At 47.0% G+C, this 21,165-nt stretch overlaps 1 protein-coding gene across 5 annotated transcripts in view; it reads left to right on the top strand.

Moving 5' to 3' along the window:
• P4HA2 (prolyl 4-hydroxylase subunit alpha 2) overlaps window positions 1-21,165 on the top strand; it is a 66,320-nt gene that overhangs the window by 22,970 nt on the left and 22,185 nt on the right. For all 5 annotated transcript variants that reach the window (XM_006129906.5, XM_014576945.4, XM_006129908.5 and 2 more), the window contains 4 exons: window positions 871-1,022; window positions 6,598-6,735; window positions 15,779-16,018; window positions 19,936-20,135. In XM_006129906.5, coding sequence (XP_006129968.1) covers window positions 871-1,022; window positions 6,598-6,735; window positions 15,779-16,018; window positions 19,936-20,135 — 730 coding nt within the window. The remainder of the gene's footprint in view (window positions 1-870; window positions 1,023-6,597; window positions 6,736-15,778; window positions 16,019-19,935; window positions 20,136-21,165) is intronic.

The raw sequence follows: 21,165 nt of genomic DNA, 5'->3' as shown, positions 1-21,165 counted from the left end.
CCAGGGTAGGGAGTGACTCCATCTGGGTCCTGGGTGCCGCTCCGGATCAGCCTGCTGCAAGTAATGAGGGTGCAGCAGTACCACCACCATTACTCGCAGGGGAGACCCAGGTAGGGGCTCCGGGGTAGCTGGACCTGGGGACATTTGGGGTCTTCCCAGCGGCCAGAAGGCCTGAGGCACTGCATGAGAGCAGGCCCCCAGGGGAAGTGGCATGGGGTCTAGTGGCTGAGGGGAGACGCTGGCTGCATGCTGGGCCAGCCTTGTCCGCCCCCTGTTCGGGAGGAGTAACCACTGTGCCACGTCCGCGTCTGTCTGCTACCTGTGATGTGCAACCGTAGGGAGGAGGGGAAGGGGAGGGGCTGAACCACGCGTGGGGCTGCAGCAGTGAGCGGCACTTCTGCAAGGTGGGTGAAGAGGTGCCTGGCAACACTGACCTCAGCAGCCCGGGTCCCCTTTGCCTGGTGCCCCAGAGCCAGGCCTGGTACACCACAGCCTTGGCCCTCCCCAGCTGCTGGGGGGCGAGCTGGGTCTGGCGCATCATGGCCTTGGTCTTCCACGGTGTCCAGAGGGGCGGTTGTGGTTAGGGATGGGGCTGATGCGGCCTCGGCCTGGCCCTCCCTGGTGGCCAGGGGGAGAGGTGGGGTTGCCTACTGCCGGAGAGAGGGGTGTTGGTGAGTGTACCAAGCAGGGGGTACAACCCCTAGCAGTTGAAAATCAGTTGTGCCATGATTCACTTTTACAGGGTTAAAAGTAATTGGACAGCTGGCTATAGAGAGCAAAAGGAGCAATTTGTTCTTAGATCTGATGATAATAGGGAGGACATGCATTCATGAAATGATCTCAGATTGAGACATGCTATTCTTTTTCCAGCTGGGCTGAAAAAATGGATGCATTGACTATGAAATCAGCTTCCGACCCAGAAGGTTATCTTGCACACCCAGTAAATGCATATAAACTGGTGAAGCGTTTAAATAACGATTGGCTGGAATTAGAGAATCTAGTTCTTGAGGACTCAACAAGCGGTAAGGTGTTCAAGAGATGAAAACGTTTCTGTAACTTTGCTGCACGTCTGTTTTTCCTTTCCCTGCTTGTATACAGGAAATATGCAAACTTTGTTCTTGTGGTTTCAAATACAGGTTGAGCCTCCCAAATCTGGGTCTTTCTGGTCCAGCAGCATCCGTGCTCCAGCAGGCCCTGGAGGCGGGGAGTGGGAGCCAGTTGGGAGAATGCGGTGTTGGGGAGCCCTGGATGAGCCAGCAGTGGTTGAGCCAGGTGGTGGCTGGGGAGCCATGGCCCAGCTGGGGAACCCCCAAATCAGCAGGGCCAGGCGGGTGGAACCCAGGGAATCCCCTATGGCAATGGGACTCTGGAGGCCGGCAGCCCTGGCCAGAGAACCTCCGGCAGCAGAGGAGTCTTGGCTGAGAAGCCCCGTAGCAACAGTGGGGCTAGTGACATCCGAGTATGGGCTAGCAGCAGCTGGGTGGCCTTGGCAGGGTAACCCCAGGGAACCCACAGTGGCAGTGGACCAGCAGCCTGGCCAGAACCCCGGGAAACTCTGGCAGCAGCAAACGTGCAGCAGGATGGAGCCCCAGCCTCGGGAGCCCGGGAGTGGGGCAGCCAGCTGGGGAGCATTGACCTCCTCTGGTCCGGCAAACTCAGGTCGCCAGGGTGCCAGGCCAGGGAGGTCCAACCTGTACTGTTGTCTGAGTTGTGTGAAACAACTTATTTTTTACTAGGCACCGTTTACACTTCTCAGCCACCATTAGACTTTTCCCTTCAGTCAATACCTGATCTGGCCCAGAAGCAGTGCCATAAGTTTGATGATGGCAGAAGCCATTCATGCTGTTTCAGAACATCCAAGCCAATGGAAGAAGAATATGATATACTAAAAGATCTAACTATTAGGACAATTTTTATTTAACGTACATCACAAGAGAACTGAGCATCTTCTGTGAATGTCTCTCATTTGAGCTCATAAGTAGGGCCCTACCAAATTCACAGTCCATTTTGGTCAATTTCATGGTCATAGGATTTTTAAAATGTTAAATTTCATTATTTTGCATTTAAATATGAAATTTCATGGTGTTATTGTAGAAATCCTTACCCAAAAAGAAATTGCGCGGGGGTCGCAAGGTTATTGTATGGGGGTGGCGGTACTGCTACCTTTAATCTTTTGTCTTAAGACTTTGGCTGTAGAGGGAAAATCTTATTCCACTCAGGCTTCCCAATTTTTTTATTTTTTCTTCCCTCACCAGCAGTAATGCCTCTAGCCTTAGGATCAGTAAACAGAATGACTCGGCTACCCAGACTGGTTCTCCAGGGCCTTATGATCTGCTCCAGCATAAACAGCTGGCATACATTGTAGTTAATGTCTGTATATTCATCAATTATTCATGAGTTTATCCCTCTAAAAATGTTCCGTGTGCTAGCCCTGCCTCTTACTGCATATTCTTCACAGAGAGTCTTGCTTCCTTAAGCTTAAACGTTTTTAATGTCAGTTTATTTTTGTTGGACGCTCTGAAAGTGAAAGACGAAAAGGAGGAAATATTTTTCTTTGAACTCTACTGCATGTTTTCTCTTTCCATTCTGCTTATGTTCAAAGTTTAGAAGCTTTGAAGTCTGTCTGTTTAGTCAAGGGTTTTATAGTTATCCTGGAAGAAATAAAATTGTGATTTTTTTTCTAACAACTAGATCACTTAATTCCACAGAATACTTACTCCTGTCTATAATTTTGATCTTAAAGACTTCCCTGCCATATTTTGTAAAATCGATACTATTATGATTGATGTAACATTTAAGCAGTCAGAACTTTTGTTTTCTTCCCTTTTTTAAGTCTTTCATATAATTTTTGGATAGCTTAACACTTCAGGTGCATAATGCAAATAAATGTAAGTTCTTTGTTCATACAGTCTATTTTGTTGGTTGCTGTGTTGAAACAAGAACAGAGAGACTGTTGAGAGAATCCATTTAAAATGAATACGCTACGGCTCTGATATTACCTCCCTGTATGATGTTGATCCAACCCTCTATGGTTTTTTGCTTTTATTTGTTTGTTTCTGCTATTAAAAAAACCTGCAAATGAACAGTTAACTTGACCTAAGCTTCTTTACTTTCTAGCATACTCACTCTTATTAGAGACTAGCCAATTAGCCTGTCATAAGACGGGATTTTCAGGTCTCTCCTCCACGTCGGTCTTCTCTCCTCTCGCTCCATCTTTCTCTTTCTCTTTCTCTCTCTCCTCCTACTGCCTCCCCCCCTCTCTCTCAGCTCTCCTCCGCCTCCTGCCTCTCTCTCTTTCTCTCTCTCTTTCTTTTTCTCCCCCTCCTGCCTCTCACTCGGGGGACCGCAGAGCCCAAATGGCCGTTTGGGCTCCGCACTCCCCATGCTGCATCGGGAGCACAGAGCCCAAACAGCCGCTTGCGCCACTTGCTCCCACACAGCGGTCCGGCTAAGTGGCGCAGAAGTCAGCTGAGCGCCACGACGGGAGACGAAGGGGGACGGGGCGGTGACGTTCACGGCCAGGAGGCAGGGCCTGGAGCCACTGTCACGCCGCACGTCACCGCCCCGCTCTCCTTCCCCTCCCGCCGTGGCACTCGGCTGACTTCTGCACTGCTCAGCTGGGCCGCTGTGGGGGAGTAAGCGGAGCAAGTGGCTGTTTGGCCCCGCACTCCCCATGCAGCACGGGCCGCCCAGTGGGAACAGCCAGCATTTCAGTGTTACAGACTCACAGACATTGGGCTACTATATATATGATGGGTTGAAACAGTTTGAAAATATACCATCAGGCCTGAAACTCAACCCACGTAGCAAATTAAAGTCAGTTAAGTACTCAAGCTGTCCCCAAACGCCTCCTTTAAAATGTCATCAGTGGGATCTGGGAATGTCTGGCAACCTCTCTTGGGCCATCAGAGGTCTTCACATCTCTCAGAGCTCCTATTGATTAGCAGATTCTTGATGCTCACAAAGCATAGAGGCCTCTAAAGGTTCAGATGCTGAGTTCTCACATCTGCCTTAGTGGAGTGTTGCCAATGAAGAAGTGAGGGAGGCTATTGGGGGAGGGCGGAAGAGTGATGTTAAGAAAATGTATTAAGAAAAATGACTAGGTTGAGGCAATAATATCCATAACCCTGCTTTGTTAATGGTGCATCACAAGAGAACTGATCATTTGCTGTTAATGTCTCCCATTTGAGCTCGTAAGTGGGACCCTACCAAATTAACAGTCCATTTTTGTCAGTTTCATAGTCATAGGATTTCAATAATGGTAAATTTCAGGGGGTCTTGACCCAAAAGGAGTATGGGGGCTGCATGGTTATTGTATGAGGATTGTGGGATTCCTACCCTTACTTCTGCGCAGGTGCTGACAGCCACATTGCCTTCAGAGTTGGGCAGCTGGAGAGTGGTGGCTGCTGGCCCAGAATCCAGCCCTAAAGGCAGAACTACTGCCAGCAGCAGCCGCGCAGAAATAAGGATGGCCTGGGATGATATTGCCGCTCTTAGGGTATGTCTACACTACAGCACTAATTCGAACTAACTTAATTCGAATTAGTTAATTCGAACTAAGCTAATTTGAACTAGTGCATCTAGACCTAAAAACTAGTTCGAATTAGCGTTTTGCTAATTCGAACTAGCATGTCCACATTGAGTGGACACTGAACCGAGGTTAAGGATGGCCGGAAGCAGTGCCGGCAGGGCATCAGATTAGGACTTAGAGCGTGGAGCTGCTGTCTCAGGCTAGCCGAGGGCTGTGCTTAAAGGGACCCGACCCCTACCCCGGACAGACAGTTCTCAGGGGTTCCCTGCTTTCAAAGCAGTCCTGGCTTGGAGTGCCCTGAATGCCCACACTCGGCACATCATAGCACTCGTCCATCAGCCAGGCTGCACTTGCCGCAGGCTGCCATCTGGGGGGAGTGGGGTCAATCGGGGGGCTGCAGGAGAGCTTCTACCCTGAGGAGCCCGCAGAGCCACCCCAGTCCTCCCCATCGGGGGCTCGTACCCCATTCCTCCCTCACCTCCTTCCACTTACCCCTCCCTAGCCCCCCTTCCTGACGTACAAAATAAAGGACACGTGTGTTCAAAAATAGAAACTCTCTTTATTGAACAAAACTCGGAGAGACTGGGAAAAGGAGGTGGGAGAGGGGAGGGAAACTAAAATGATCAGGGGTTTGGAACAGGTCCCATATGAAGAGAGGCTAAAGAGACTGGGACTTTTCAGCTTAGAAAAGAGGAGACTGAGGGGGGATATGATAGAGGTCTATAAAAGCATGAGTGGTGTGGGGAGGGTGCATAAAGAAAAGTTCTTCATTAGTTCCCATAATAGAAGGGCTAGAGGACACCACATGAAATGAATGGGTAGTAGGCTTCAAACTAATAACAGAAAGTTCTTCTTCACAAAGCAAATAGTCAACCTGTGGAACTCCTTGCCACAGGAGGCTGTGAAAGCTAGAACTATAACAGAGTTTAAAGAGAAGTTAGATAAATTCATGGAGGCTGGGTCCATGGAGTGGTATTAGCCAGGGGATAGAAATGGTGTCCCTGGCCTCTGTTTTGGAAGGCTGGAGATGGATGGCATGAGACAAATGGCTTGGTCATTGTCTTCGGTCCATCCCCTCCGGGGTAGCTGGTGTTGGCTGCTGTCGGCAGACAGGCTACTGGGCTAGATGGACCTTTGGTCTGATCCAGTACGGCCATTGTAAGCTCAGGGTCGGGGGTCTCAGTGGACCACCTTGATTTTCATGTACACCTGCTCCTGGGTGGCCAGACTGGCAGCTCTCCTGCCCTAGACGGCCACTTTCCTGTACCTAGTTCAAATTAAGCGCTCCGCTAGTTCGAATTAAGTTCGAACTAGCGGTTTGTATGTGTAGCGCCTATCAAAGTTAATTCGAACTAACATCTGTTAGTTCGAATTAACTTTGTAGTGTAGACATATCCTTAGTTCTTTCCTGCGGCCTGCAGAGCTTTACACTGCAGAACATTACACCCACCCAGAGCTTTACACTGCAGAACATTACACCCACCCAGCTCTGAAAGCAGCAACACAGAAGTAAGGGCAAGATGGGTGTGATATTGCCACCTTTACTTCTGTGCTGCTACTGGTGGGGTGTTGCCTTCAGAGCTAGGCACACAGTCAGCATTACAACCACTGCTCTCCAGATGCCCAGCTCTAAAGGCAGCACAGAAGTAAGGCTGGCAATTCTCCGACCCTCCTAAAAAAACCTCGTGATCCTCTTGCAACTCTCTTTGGTTCAGGACCGGCAATTTGGTAAATGCTGGTCTCCTCCGTGAAATCTTTCACATATACGGAAAAGCACACACAAGGCCAGATTTCATGGGAGGATACCAGATTTCACGGTCTGTGATGCATTATGCGTGACTGTGAAGTTGGTGTAAGCTTTCCCTTTAAACCAAGAGGCAAAGGACAAGATACGTGTATAACCAAAGAGTCTGAGAGGACTGGTTATGGTTCAGTCTCAACTGTTTGATTCCAATTGAGGGCGTATAGCAAAACAAAACACATGTTCCCAATCCTGGGCTACGTCTGGTAATGATTATATGCATCTGCGTTGTGGAGTGAACTTGTTTTCTTCTTTTAACTGAAAGGTTTTATCACAAACCTCACAATTCAGCGTCAGTTCTTCCCATCTGACGAAGATGAGACAGGTGCTGCTAAGGCTCTAATGCGTCTACAAGACACATACAAACTGGATCCTGAGACCATTTCGAAGGGAAAACTACCAGGTAATTCTCCTCTGCTTTAAGATTCAAAGAAGTGATTTTTTCATTGACATGTTTGTGATGGCAGTGCTTCAGAAGACTGGGCAAAATTTTCAAAAGCATCAGAGAAGTCCCTTTTCAAAAGTCACGGTAGGTGTGTCTACACAGCAAAGTAGCAAAGTTATTTTGAAATAACTTTCCTAGCGTCTACACAAGCCAACTGCTATTTCGAAATTAATTCGAAGTAGCGGAGGGCTTATTTCGAAATTGGTAAACCTCGTTCCACAAGGAATAGCGCCAATTTCAAAATTGCTATTTCGAAATAAGCGCTTGTGTAGATGTTTATTTCGAAATAGGGGGCCTCCAGCCCTTCCCAGGGTGCCCTGCTGGCCGCCCTGGCCACAAGGTAACTTCTGACCTGATGACCTGCTGGAAAAGCGATTCAGTGTCCAAGCAGTGTGGATGTGCTATTTCAAAATAGCAAAAAGATATTTCAAAATGCATTTTGTGTGTAGACGTGTTATTTCAAAATAAAATATTTCGAAATAACTATTTTGAAATTAGATATTTTGAAATAACTCTATAGTGTAGATATACCCTTAGAAGCATTTGCAAACCTGAATCTCTTTGAAAGTCACTACGGTGTAGGCTCTTTAGTTATTTAGTGCTCTTGAAAATTTTGCTTACTTGTCTGTCCCCTATTCAGAAAAGCATGAGTAGGTGTATGAAATATTATATTGTGTTTGTCTCCAAAACAATGGAATACAGTTCTGTGCCAGTTAGCACATTCTGCACAAACTCAAGTAACAATTGAAGTGTTTTTAATGGCATTTTAATTGAGCAGCTCATAAGCAGACATGACAAGAATCCTTTCAGAGAATGGCTGAACGGTCATGTATCTCTTCTGTTTATAGTTATTTTTCTGATCGGTCACTCATCGAGTGTCAGGCTCTGAGAATCAAATGACAGCTTTGGGAATTGGGGCTTCTTACTGCCTTTCCCCTTTTTAAAGATCTGATATTATTAATATTAGCCTTTATCAGTTGTGCTTGGCATTGGCTTAGCTCTGCTCCTACTGAAGGCAATGTGGGTTTTACTGTTAAGTTCAGCGGGCATCTGAACAGTTCTGAACACTATTGACAATCCCACCTTTCATCTAATATTTCTGTATGGACAACACAGACTTAGCATAGTAGTTTAAGGAGTGCTTGCTTCAGAGGTCCCAAGTTTAAATTTTCATCAGGCCCTGGTGATAGAAGTGCAAATCCTATGCAGAAGATTAGCAGAGCAGTGGAAAGTGTCATGCTTTGTGTTCTACTGGCTGCAAGTTGAAATAGAGTCTAATCCGTTGCAAGCCTTAATCTATAACTGGCCTTAACATCAGTGAACAGAGACGTGTGCATTGAAATGATAAGTTTGGGGGTAATGGGGTAAACTGTTCCTTTAAGACTTAGCTTCCTCATTCCAGGAATTCTGGAGAAACCATGGACCTGGAAGTGGTAGAGGGCGGGAGTTGGGAGACAGGAAGTGGCCCTAAGAAGACTAGTTAGTATGTGGGGCAAAAACAGGTTACTGTTTCTTTAAAGGACCCAGACCAGGGGCCTTGTGGTATAGGAGGAGGGTAGGTTTCCCACTCAGTCAGTCAGTTATTAATCCAGCCCTCACACCCTTGGCAGGGAGGAACAGAACAAAAGGTCTCTGTTCTCTCTGGGAAGAGGGAAGAAATAGAGAGGGGCTGTTTGCCAGTGCTCTGTTGAGCCCCCCAGAAGGACATGGGATAACTCAGCATCTCCTTACGAGGCTGTGGAAAAGGGAGTTGGAACCCCAACTCCCAGGAAATACAGGACAGAAGGACCTTAGCTATCCAGGTTCTTCTCTATTTGGTAGCTTTATTGTTGAAAGACTTATGGTCAGCCCCGCTGAAGCTGGACCAGTGAAACACAGAAGGCTTCCTGGGACAGAAAGGGAGAAGGCTTTTACAGACATCATTGAGTGTAAAACAGATGTTTCCCAAATATCCAAGCATTTGGTCTTTCTTGCATCCAGCTGCTAAATCACGCTAACCAAAGCAGCTAAAATGATCCTATATGATTTCCTGTAAGCAGTAACTGCCATAAGGATGTTATCTGCTTACCTGTGAGAGGAGATGACACTCTCACGATTGAGATAAGGTCCATACTGTGAAGATAATTGAGACATCTTGGTGAAAGGTCACGAATTCTGTTGCCATGAAAGCCTGAGGCCATCCAGTCACATCCATATATTATGTAAAGAAATTACTTTCGCTGAGCCTAGGAGTGCTTTGTATAACTACTGGCCTGGTTTCTGGATGTATTCCCAGAGCATACGAACTCCACCAAAGCCACATCATATTTTCCAGCTGATTTCAAGAGCATTGTGTCTGACAGCAATAGCATAAACATGCCTTTTTGTGCTGACTCCACACATGTGGCATTGAGAACGTGAGCAGCCCTTATCATGGTGTTGGATTTGCATGTATGTAAGTTGCACCAAATGGCTTGTTCTTCAAGTGGTGTCCCTGTGAGTGCTCCACTAAGATCTTGGTGCGTGCCTGCACCAGGGATCGGAGATTTTTGCGAGCAGTGCCCATCGCACCACACCTATGCATTCAGCGGCCCCTCTCCCCCGGAGCCTGTGGAATGTGTGCGCGGCGCGAGTCCCGTCAGTTCCTTTTCAACTGTCCCTGGCTGAGGATGGAGTTCAGAGCAGTGCTCTTCTTCCTGACAGGAAAAACAGAAATCCTCTATTAGTTTCGGGTTTTTATCTCATAGTTTTACTTAGTTTGACCTTTTTCAATGTTTTCTTCGCTTAAAAGGGGGGGGGGGAAGTGGCAGCCGCGGCGGCTTTTCTTCTCCACAACAATGCCGGGTTCCCCCAGCTTCAAAAAATGTGATGTGTGCAGAGACTCAGTGCCTACCTCAGATGGCCATGTCTCATGTGTCAAATGCCTGGGAGAGTCTCATGTGACACAGAAGTGCCCTCATTGCCTGAATATGACAGCAGGGGCCAGAAAAGACCGTGAAATGCAGCTCAAGACTATTCTCTGGGAAAAGCCTCTTCAAGCACCAAGGGACAAACCAGAGCAGGTGTGGGCACAGCAGAAGCCCTGTGTTAGGGCAGCTTCATCACCCCGCAAAGGCTCTCAAGCCACAAGGGCTTCCCCGGCACACTCCCTGTCCCGAGCTGCCTATAGCCTCTCGTTCCCCGGTGCCATCAGTCTCTGGTACTGCAGAGAAATGCAAGTCAGTCCCAGTCAGGAGAGCTGAGGCACAAACTAAGACCTCCACATCAATTGGCACCACTGAGGCAACAACTTCAGATAAGCCGCATATGCCTCCTCCATCAGCTCCGGTGAGCTCTCCCTCTGCACCCAGTCTGACCGGGCAGAGTGATTTTGACTACCCTATGGCATCGCAGCACAAGAAAGCGCTGTACAAAACACGGCACCTACAAAATATCAGTCTGATTCTAGAGGAGTAACTGGCTCACCACGCTCTGTGGCACAGGGGCACGCTAACACTTCACAGAGTAGCCCCCACTTGCCTACACTACTATCCCCAAGATCTGACTATGGTAGCGGGCCTAGGAGCAGGCTGTCATCAGGCCACTCCTCTCCTTCTCCATCACTGTCTTCCTGGCATTCATACAGGGACCACTCCCTTCAACAACATCCCATTTGGTCCAGCCAACCATGGATGTATCCCCCACATCAGCTCCCGCCTCAGTGGAGCCCCTGGGATACATGGTAAGGGTACTGACAGCGGTCCTCCCATACCTACCATTCAAGGCACACAGCCTCTACATCCCAGCAATACCACACCTCTAGGCACTCACCTGCAATCTCTTCACGCTCCTCACCTGCTTATCCACCCTCAGTAATTTCTCAAGCGGGTTGAGAACTTGCCTCCGTCAGATTCAGAGAGTTCCTCACATGAACCCAAATCCAGGCAGGAGGAAGCAGTATTCCAGATCTCACCTTCTCCTCCAGCCAATGACCAGAAACATTTTCAGGAACTTTTCAAACGGGTAGCACAATCACAAGACATTACATTACAAGAGGTGCAGGACAAACAATACAAATTACTCACCATATTACAACCCTCAGCATCCTCAAAGATAGCTTTACCCATTAACAAAGCTATCCTTGAACCTTCGGATGCCTTGTGGCAAAATCCAGCCTCTGTTCCTCCCGCAAACCGCAGAGCGGACAGACAATATTTCGTCCCTACAAAGGACATGGACTTTCTATTTACCCACCCACAGCCAAATTCATTGGTGGTGGACTCTCTGAAACACAATTTGAATCTACGCCCTGTGACAAAACACAAATGGCTAGGCACCTTGGGCCGCAAAGTGTACTCTTCAGCCACACTTCATTTCCGTATATCTGATTATACAGCACTGTTGGCTAATTAGGATCATGCCAATTATGCCAAATTATAAGACTTGCTACAGAACCTCCCTGAAAACAAGCAACCTCACCTCCAACCCATCAGTAAGGAGGCCGCTATGGATGTTGCGGACACCGCAGCTAGAGCCACAGCCATAGTAATGCACAGGGCCTCGTGGCTGCAATCATCAGGAGTCCCAAAGGAATTACAAGCAAGTGTGGAGGATCTCCCCTTTGACAGGAAACAATTGTTTGCTAAAAATACAGATGAGATCCTACACTCTATGAAGGACTCTCGTATGTTACTACGCACTTTGGGCGTGTAGAGCCCTCCCAATAAGAAGCGTAAATACACTCTCTACCAAAAACCGAGGGATTGTAATTACAACTATTACAGGCAGCAGCAGAGTCCATATAACAATGTCCTAATAGGAGGAGGAATCAGCAAAACCAGTCCTCCTCAAATCAGTCCACCTATAACAAGCAGCAAATTTGAAGTTTTGGTTGGGGGTCTGAGCGACTACCCCATAAGTCCACTGCGGTCCAATGTCACCTTCGGTCACCGCCTGAGACCTTTCTACCAACAGTGGGCCCAAATTACCACAGACAAATGGATCCTAGAAATTATCAGATCGGGTTATACAATCCCCTTTACTTCCACGCCGCCTACCCTACCCTGTCCCTCTTCAGGGACCCCTCTCACAAGCCCCTGTTACGGGCAGAAGTGCAAAAGCTAGTTACCTTAGGAACAATAGATCATTATCGGTACAGAGTCCTCCCCTTTGGCTTTTCTACGGCCCCTCGAGTATTTTCAAAGACCCTAGCTGTAGTCACAGCCTTTCTCAGAAGACAAAACATCATTATCTTCCCTTACCTAGACGAGTGTCTAATCAAAGGCCCTACCTATCAGCACACTACTATCATGACAACTATTACCAGGGAATATTTTTCCTGACTTGGCAAAAGATAGAGTTTATTGGCGCATTGCTAGACTCAGTCACAGCAAGAGCCTACCCCCCGCCACAAAGATTCAGGGCAATCTGCGACCTCATTCAACAGGTCAGACAGGCTCCCTTCTCCACAGTCTGAACGTGTTTTCAATTACAGGGGCATATTGCAGCCATGATGTTTGTGGTCTTGGTCGCGAGGCTGCACACGTGTTGTCTACAACATTGGCTCGCAATCAACTATATACCAACCCGACACAGCCTCGCGAAGCACCTCTTGCTTCCTCCACCAGTGCTGCGGTCCCTCGAATGGTGGACATCTCTGAACAACCTCCTCGTCAGTATACTCTTCCACCGACCAGACCTTTCAGTTACTATAACAGATGCATCACTCATGGGCTGGGGACCCCACTGTGGTGCAGCGTCAATACATGGGTCCAACACAAGAGAAACTTTCACATCAATATCCAGAGCTCAGGGCTGTTCGCAGGGCTTATGCCCATTTCCTTCACCTGATAAAGGGCAGAACTATATGTGTCCTCACAGACAACACACCTATGTTTTATGTCAACCGGCAGGGGGGTCCTGATCACACACTCTGTGACAAGGCAGTCAGATTCTGGAACTGGTGCATCAGAAACTAGATAACCCGAGTGGCTATGTACATACCAAGACAACAGAATGTGAGAGCTGACAAACTGAGCAGACATTTCTCCGATCAGCACAAGTGGGAGATAAATACCAACGTCTCCCTTTCAATCTTACGCAAATGGGGCTTTCCAATTATAGACCTCTTTGCAACACCTCATAACTGCAAATGCCACAGATTCTGCTCTCAGGCAGGACTAGGCAAGAGGTCAGAAGGGGACGCCTTCACCACCCGCTGGACAACTCCCCTACTTTATGCCTTTCCACCAATCCCGCTTATCGCCAGAGTGATCAACAAGATCCAATCCGGCCATGGTAATCTTAATAGCCCCAGTCTGGCTGAGACAGCCGTGGTTCCCTTAGCTACACTACCTGTTGATAGATCAACCTAACCCCTTCCCAGCGGTGCTGAATCTCCTCACACAGCTCTACGGCAGTATAAATCATCTCAGTATCAAAACCATGAAACTCATGGAGTAGTTTATCCATGGTTCCAGAATGAAGAATTTACTTGTTTGGACAGGGTTAAATTTGGTCCTTGACACACTCACCAAGCCACCCTATGAGCCATTAGCCACTACGCCACCACAATACCTGTCTATGAAGGTGGCATTCATAGTGGCAATAACATCAGCAAGAAGGGTAGGAGAAATCACAGTCCTCATGGCAATCCTCCATTCACTATATTTACCAGGGATAAAGTCATACTCAGACCTCACTCCAAGGTCATATCCAACTTCCATGTAAATGAACCCATTTACTTACCTGCCTGTTTCCCTAAATCTCATGCCACCCTCAAAGAGGTTATATTACATACGCTGGATGCAAGAGAGGAATTGCATTCTACCTTGATAGAACTAAAGCAACTGGGAAATCGGACAGGCTCTTCGTTGCATGGTCAGGACCATGCACAGGAACAGCAGTTTCTACACCGTGCCTATCCAAGTGGATTGCAGGCTGCATACGTACCGTTTATGAACTTAGGGGCAGACAGCCACCACAGCCCGTTAGGGCTCATTCCACACATGCAGTGGCCACTGTAACGGCCTTCCTGAACAATGTACCATTGACAGACATTTGTAGAGCAGCCACGTGGTCCTCACGCCATATTTTCACACACACAAGGGGCCAATAGTCTCCACATCTCTAGCAGATGCGGTCCTTCCTCCTTCCACTTAGACTCCAATGCCCACCTCCATCGGGCAGGTACTGCTATGGAGTCACCTGAGTGGAGTACCCGCAGGGACATCACTCGATGAAGAAGAAGTTACTCACCCTGTGCAGTAACAGTGGTTCTTTGAGATGTGTGTCCCTGTGAATGCTCCACTACCCTCCCGTCCTCCCCTCTGCTTGGAGTTTACAGGGACTTCAGGTAGAAGAGGAACAGACGGGACTTGTGCTGTGCACAAGTTCCACAGGCTCCCGTGAGGGGAGGGGCCGCTGAGTGCACAGGTGCGGCACAAGGGGCACTGCTCACAAAAATCTCTGATCCCCGGTGCAGGCATGTACTGAGACCTGAGTGGAGCACCCACGGGGACATACATCTTGAAGAACTATCATTACTGCACCAGGTGAGTAACTTCTTCTTTGTTATGTCTTTTAACTGATAGAAATGGATTTGTACAGGCACAAATTCGTCTTTACCTTAAACATAAAATGCTACATAGAGTAATTAGAATCCCTTTCTGCCAAAATTATTATTGTATTAGCTAAGATACATTAGGTTCTCATTGATGTTGTGATCGCTGTATAAGCAAATAACACAGAGACAGCCCTTGCCCTGGGGAGCTCACAGTGACAGGAAGGATGGCCGGGTGTCAGGCTGAGACTTGTGAGGTCTGGATTAAATTCCCTGCTGTGCTACAGACTTCCTGTGTGAGAATGAGCAGGTCACCGAAGGTATGTCTACACCGGCGATGGGCAACCAAGAAGAGTGAGTGGGCCACACAAGTGGCCCTCCTTCATCTCAGTGGGCCACAGCTGTCCGCAGCCCACTGTGGCCCCGCTGACCCCTGGTGGCCTTCTTCCCCACTGGGGCACTAGAGCCCCACATTTCCTACCCCTCCCCTTACCTCCCAGCATTTTCAGAGTGCCACACATGGCCCGATTTGCGCTTGGTTCCCACTCTTCCCACTCCCTTCCACAGGTGGAATGCTGTTAATCAGCTGTTCATAACATTCTAGCTCTGGGAGGAAGTGGGGATAGCAGGGATGGAGCGGAAGTACTGGGAGGAAGGGGGAGGAGTAGGCAGTGTGAGGCTCTTGGTGCCCCATTGCATGAGAGGCACACGGGGGAGGGAGACTGACAGGGGGTCTGCAGGTTGCAGGTGAAGCTCCAATGGGCCCCAAGTAGCCTGCAGGCTGGAGATTGCCCACCATTGGTCTACATTGTGTTTTCAAACCCACAGTAGCAAGTCTCAGAGCCCAGGTCTGCAGGCATTTGCTGTGGAGGTAAAATCAGTTGTGTAGCCATTATAGCTGGAGCGCAGACCCTGAAGCCTGCCCCTCATCCTAGAGTTAAGAACCCAAGCTCCAGTCCAGTCCCAAATCTTGACACAGCTGCTTTTAGTGCTGTAGCACCAGCCCAAGTCTTTCAGTATTGAGACTCACTCTTGCTTGCAGTGTAGTTGTACTCTTCGTCTGTGCCACGGTTCCCCATCTGTGAAATGTCAGTAATAGCACTTTATACCTTAGTGGGATGTGGTCAGGAGAAACCCATGAAGGATTCTGAAATGCTCACGTATGCTATTTGGGAGTCGGGTAGGTATCTTAGATGTATTGAAGGCTAGAACTCACAATCCTATTTTTATACAAAACTCCCATTGTCTTCCATTGGAGATAATCACATGCTGCTATGGCAGAATATGGCACTTAACTCTAAGGTAAATGGATTTTGGTGAGTGGTAGGGGATCTGCAATCTTGGCACGGTGTCCCCTTTTGAAAACCTTTTCAGATGAGGTCAGCATTTACAAATATCTCCCAGCCACCTCCAGGCCAAAAATATTTTCACTCAAGATTTGCAAAGAGCGCTTACAATTCTTTTTTTAATTTATAAATTTAGGAACAAAATACAGATCGTCTTTGACAGTGGATGACTGCTTTGGCATGGGGAAGACTGCTTACAATGAAGGCGATTACTATCATACCGTGCTGTGGATGCAGCAGGCATTGAAGCAGCATGACGAAGGGGAAGATGCAGTCATCACCAAAGTGGAGATTCTGGACTATCTCAGCTATGCCGTTTTCCAATTCGGTGACTTACACAGGGCTGTGGAGCTCACCAGGCGCCTGATTTCCCTTGGTGAGAAATACAAATGATTCAGTTTTTTAAAGCCAGGGTGGAATGGGATGTGCTGTAGGTAGCAATGCAAAGAACACCTATGTTCCACAGAGCGAGTAACATTTACAGAGAAATGACCTGTCCTATGGCACACAGTAACATTAATATTGAGAACTATAGCTTGACCCTAAAAGCTGACCCTAAGCATCAACACACATCTGACATGGTGCAATATCCATCGTGTATCCTGTCATGGAAAGAGGCTTTTTATTAGTTGCAACATTTTTTATTCATAGAATCATAGAATACTGGGACCTCGAGAGGTCATCGAGTCCAGTCCCCTGCCCTCATGGCAGAATCCAGTACTGTCTAGACCATCCCTGATAGACATTCATCTAACCTGTTCTTAAATATCTCCAGAGATGGAGATTCCACAACATCTCTAGGCAATTTATTCCAGTGTTTAACCATCCTGTCAGTTTTTCCTAATGTCCAACCTAAACCTCCCTTGCTGCAGTTTAAACCCATTGCTGCTTGTTCTATGCCAAGATGAACAAGTTTTCTCCCTCCTCCTTGTGACACTCTTTTAGATACTTGAAAATCACTATCATGTCCCCTCTCAATCTTCTCTTTTCCAAACTAAACAAGCCCAGTTCTTTCAGTCTTCCTTCATAGGTCATATTCTCTAGATCGTTAATCATTCTTGTTGCTCTTTTCTGAGGCCTTTCCATATTCAACTGACTCTCTCAGGATTCTGGTTTCTCTACCTAATCCTACCAACCTCTATGCTTCATTCCATCATCGTTTTAGTGCTTCTTTATGCCAAAAGAAAGGCTTTTGCCCAAGGGCTTCAAGGGATTGGATTTTTCAGATGCTTAGATGAATTTGGTCTAATGGTGCTTGTATAAAAGCCCCGTCTTTAGCTCAAGGCAGATCAACTTTGCTTTCTTCCTTCTTAGTAAGAGAGTGAGTTACAGGGTAAGTTATATGGGAAGGAATGATTGTACCTAGTAGTCTGGACCAGCCAATCTGAAATGCAAGGTATCTGTTCTTTTCCAGATTATGGCCTGATCAGCCATGTTATGTGACTGTAGACTGAAAAATAGCTGCTGTCTTTTACTGCAAGTTTGGCTGTATCCCAAGAGGGAGGGGGTGGGGGTGTGTGCGCGTATGCGCGCACCCACTCTCTTAACTTTGGAAAGCTCTTCAGAATCAAAATCCCCATATGTATTATTGTCAAATACAATCTTCTGTGCCAGGGGCCTGGACAGTGTCTGCAAAGCACAAATAAGTTGTCCCTATCAGCATCACACAATAGGACAGATTTGACAGGGGCTGCTCAGAGAGGCTCAATTGTGTTATCAGTATAAGGAGGCTTGGCCCATAGTTGCCTGGACTCTGTGATAGTATCCAGTGTGATTAAAGCAGAGCCCTGCAAATCTGCAAATCTCTGCAGATCCAGATCTACATTTTGTATCTAGAGCTCTGCAAATCTGCTGCTATCCACTTGATATTAGGGATGTGAAAAGGTTTGGGCTTGTCGGTTAATGTCCATGGTTACACACAGGCTCCTGCTACCTGTGGGGAGCTGGCTTTTAAGCTGGCTCCCTGCACACATTGGCTCCCGAGGAGCCGCCTCTCCCCCCACCCCAACCCCATGCTGGTGCCTCTGATACAGAGGTAGCAACATAGGGGAGGGGGACAGGTGAAAGCTGGTACACACGGGGAGCTGACTACCACCCTGCGTGTAACTACTAACATTTTCAGCAGTTACACAGTTACTTAATTACACACATTTTAACATCTCTACTTGAGATCCATGCATGGATATCCTGCATCTACAAGCCATGTTTGCAGATTTGATGCGGATACAAATGTTGTATCCGCACGTGGCTTTATAAATACTGAGTGCTCTCAGGAAACTCCACGTTATTTGCATTATAAAATAAAAACTGGGCATAGGAGGTAATTATTCTTGGTGATTGCGTTAAAACTGCCTTAAGCTATTAATGAGGACCAATGAATTATTTCTGTCTTGGGTCAGACTGTTAAAATATATTGATGTCTGTAGCCACATTAAAATTGATTTAATCTAAATCCCCACAAGATGGAAGAGTTCTAAAGCTGTTAGTATAGCAAGATAACTCTTTTAACAAACCTGCTATATGATACAGTCCTGCAGTTTTGCTAGAGATTGGCTCTTCCCAAAACCCCAGAGGTAAGCATCTCCAAATTTCTGGAGACATTCTCGTCCAGATCTGAATGTTGTGATTCTGATCCTTTTTTAACCCTCACTCAAGGCAAGATTGTGCCTTGCACATGGAGAATGAGAGAGGTGGAGGAAATGGGTTGTGTGGTAACAGATCGAACTCAGCCAGATCTCCTTATACTCCAGCATGAGCTTGTCTGGGAGAGAACTCTGCGGTCTGTGGAGAGGATGCAGCGTAAGTGGGGGTGCAGGCCATGGCTCTGACTTTACCCCAGGCATTCTCACTTGCTTCCAAACTTGCAATGCCTGTGTGGGGGGTGGAGTGGGGACTGATCACTCAAACAGGATTACAGCCAATTCTTTCAGTACCTTCTTTCGGTGAACGTGTGCAAGGATTCATGTAAGAATAGGAGACAATTAGTCTGTTTCAATTCTTTCTCCTCTAGAAGAACATGTTAAGAAATGTGGAAGCAAAGGTCACTTTGCAGGAATTATCTTTAGGTGGCTTAATACTTTACCATATCGTCTTAATCTCCGTCTCAAATCAAAATGGGAAAAAATAGTATTTAGCCCTGCTATTTCTACAGAAACATGGGAGGGTATCTGGTTTAACATGAAATATATTTCAGGTTCTTGATTAAACAGGTACAACTGTATTCTAGAAGGTTGGTTGAAGGCTGGATTGGCAACTCATAGCATATATAGGAGGTGCAGACAACCACATGCCAACCTTTCACACATCCTCTCTACCTGTCAAACAGAACACAGTCTGGAACACCACATTCTGTGCTTGCTCAGAAACTTTAATGTCACTATCTTTCCTGCTTCACACTTGTGCATTTTAGGGTTGCTGGATGAAATGCAGGGCCAGTCCTAACCAATTGGTGACCCCGGGTGGCTACTCATCTCGCTTGTAGGGTTGCCAGATAGTTTTAAAAAAAATACCATCCCCCTGTCCCTCCCCCCCCCCCCCCCCAACCACACACCCACACACAAGAAAAAGTCAGGGAAAATTTGTTGAGGAAAAAAAAAAAAAGCTTGACTCATCAGGAAGGAAACTTCTGCGTCCTTTCGCAGTTTAGTTTTAGTCCCCAGTACTCATAAGCAGGGGGCCTGACACGCTTGCCAGGCCCCTGGGCAAGATGGGGGGCGCAGTTTCATACTTCTGGAAGGGGTAGGGCTGGAGCAGTCAGCTCTCAGCACTGCCAGGAGCACACCTCTCCCCAGCCAGTCTGCAGAGCTGCCCAGAGCATGCATGGCAGTAGCAGCATTGGTATGGGCGGCCTGGAACCCATACCAGGCCCTGGGGCAACTGCCCCCTTTGCCTCCCCCTCCTCCCATTAGCAGGCCTGCTCAGAGGTCATATTTCCACTTAATTATCTATTTCATTTATAGATACTGAGTTTGTTCTGTTTCTGTTTTACATAAACACACAAAGGTAAAAGGATTTATAGCCACCTTTGGAGGAGGACACAAGAGGTAAAGAAACACTTCGAGTCTTCCCTCCAGTTTGTACAGCCAGTCTAGGTTTCTGTTCACATAGCTTTCAGAGATTGTAGCCCATTGGGTATGCTTGTTTTAGAAGAGCAGCACCATCTGTGTCTAGGGGAGGCTGATATAGGCAGGATCACTGGTGCAGTGTGGATGGGCTCCAAGTTTCTCAGACTAAATTACTGAGTTAGGATGAATGAATTCCACTATTTTTTTCTTTCCATTCTCTTCAACCTAGATTCTGCCCACGAGAGGGCAGGCAGCAATCTGCGATACTTTGAGAAGTTGCTGGAGAAAGAGAGAGTGGCAACGCTACTAAATAAGACGTCAACGATGACAAAATCATTGGTGCGAAATGGGGTTTATGAAAGACCTGCTGACTACCTGCCGGAGCGTGATACCTATGAAGCTCTGTGCAGAGGTGAAGGTGTGAAAATGGTGAGAGAAGAAGGAAGTGCTGACTTGGAATGTTCTTTCTATAGTTCATGTTGCAGGATAGCCTGCCAAAGGCTATGTCCTAGTGGTTCCTATGGCTTATCGTAAAGCCAAAGTTTGCTGTTGGATTTGTAGTGTTCCCTGCCAAAGCTACTTTCCAGAACACATGCTCCCTGCAAGTTGCCATTGCTCCAGCAAATATATGACTATGCCATCAACAAGAGGGCTGCTTTCAAATGTCATCCCTTTCTATTTTCATCAGAAATATTCCCAGGGGGAAGGGGAGGGAATTAATAATGGAATAGAAAGTGGCTGCCTGCTAAGAAAAAGGTGCAATAGGTAAATTGAATCCTTCACAGTGACTGTGGTAGAATTTACCAGGCTATTATTGGAGCTTCTCTAACTCTGCATTTGAGATTCAGAAGTGGGAATTATGTGATTATCCCTAAGTAGTATATGCTGGTGAATGTTGACCTCTTAAAGTTGACCTCTGAATAGAAATATAATCAGTGAACTTTCTAGTTGTTCCATCTCAAGTTGGGGAAAAAAATGAATAAATAGAAGTAATTTTTAAAAAAATTATTTATAGTGACACAATCTGTATAGTATCCATTTAAAAAAAAATTCTTTTCTTTCCCTATTCCCATCATTCTCTTAAGACAAGCCCAAATGTTTACTTTTCACGGCCGGTAGATGGTGAAAGGAACATAGTTTTGGTGATTCTGCTTCTCCTGCTTTACGTAGGAAGCCGGTAGGCTGTGATTTCTTGTCCGTCATAGGTAAAGACGGCCCTTTCTGACTGAGTGGGGTTTCTGTATGTATAAGCAGGCTCCCTGATGGAGGGCTTAGGGTCTTCCTTATGTGGAGTCATTTAGATACTGCACTTGAAAAAATTGAGAGCATGTTGCTTAATTAATTCTACTCTGGAACTTCCAGCTGTTTAATAACTAGGCATATGGAATTCATAACATAAACCTACTTAGGAAAAGAGCTCTCCTCTGCTCAGTTGCAAGATATTTCAACAATTGTCCTT

The sequence above is a fragment of the Pelodiscus sinensis genome, chromosome 16 (genome assembly GCF_052426305.1).
Source record: "Pelodiscus sinensis isolate ZL-2025 chromosome 16, ASM5242630v1, whole genome shotgun sequence".
In the NCBI taxonomy this organism is placed as follows: domain Eukaryota; kingdom Metazoa; phylum Chordata; order Testudines; family Trionychidae; genus Pelodiscus; species Pelodiscus sinensis.
Note: the sequence above shows the minus strand (reverse complement) of the source record. Positions and strands in the feature narration are given on the sequence as shown.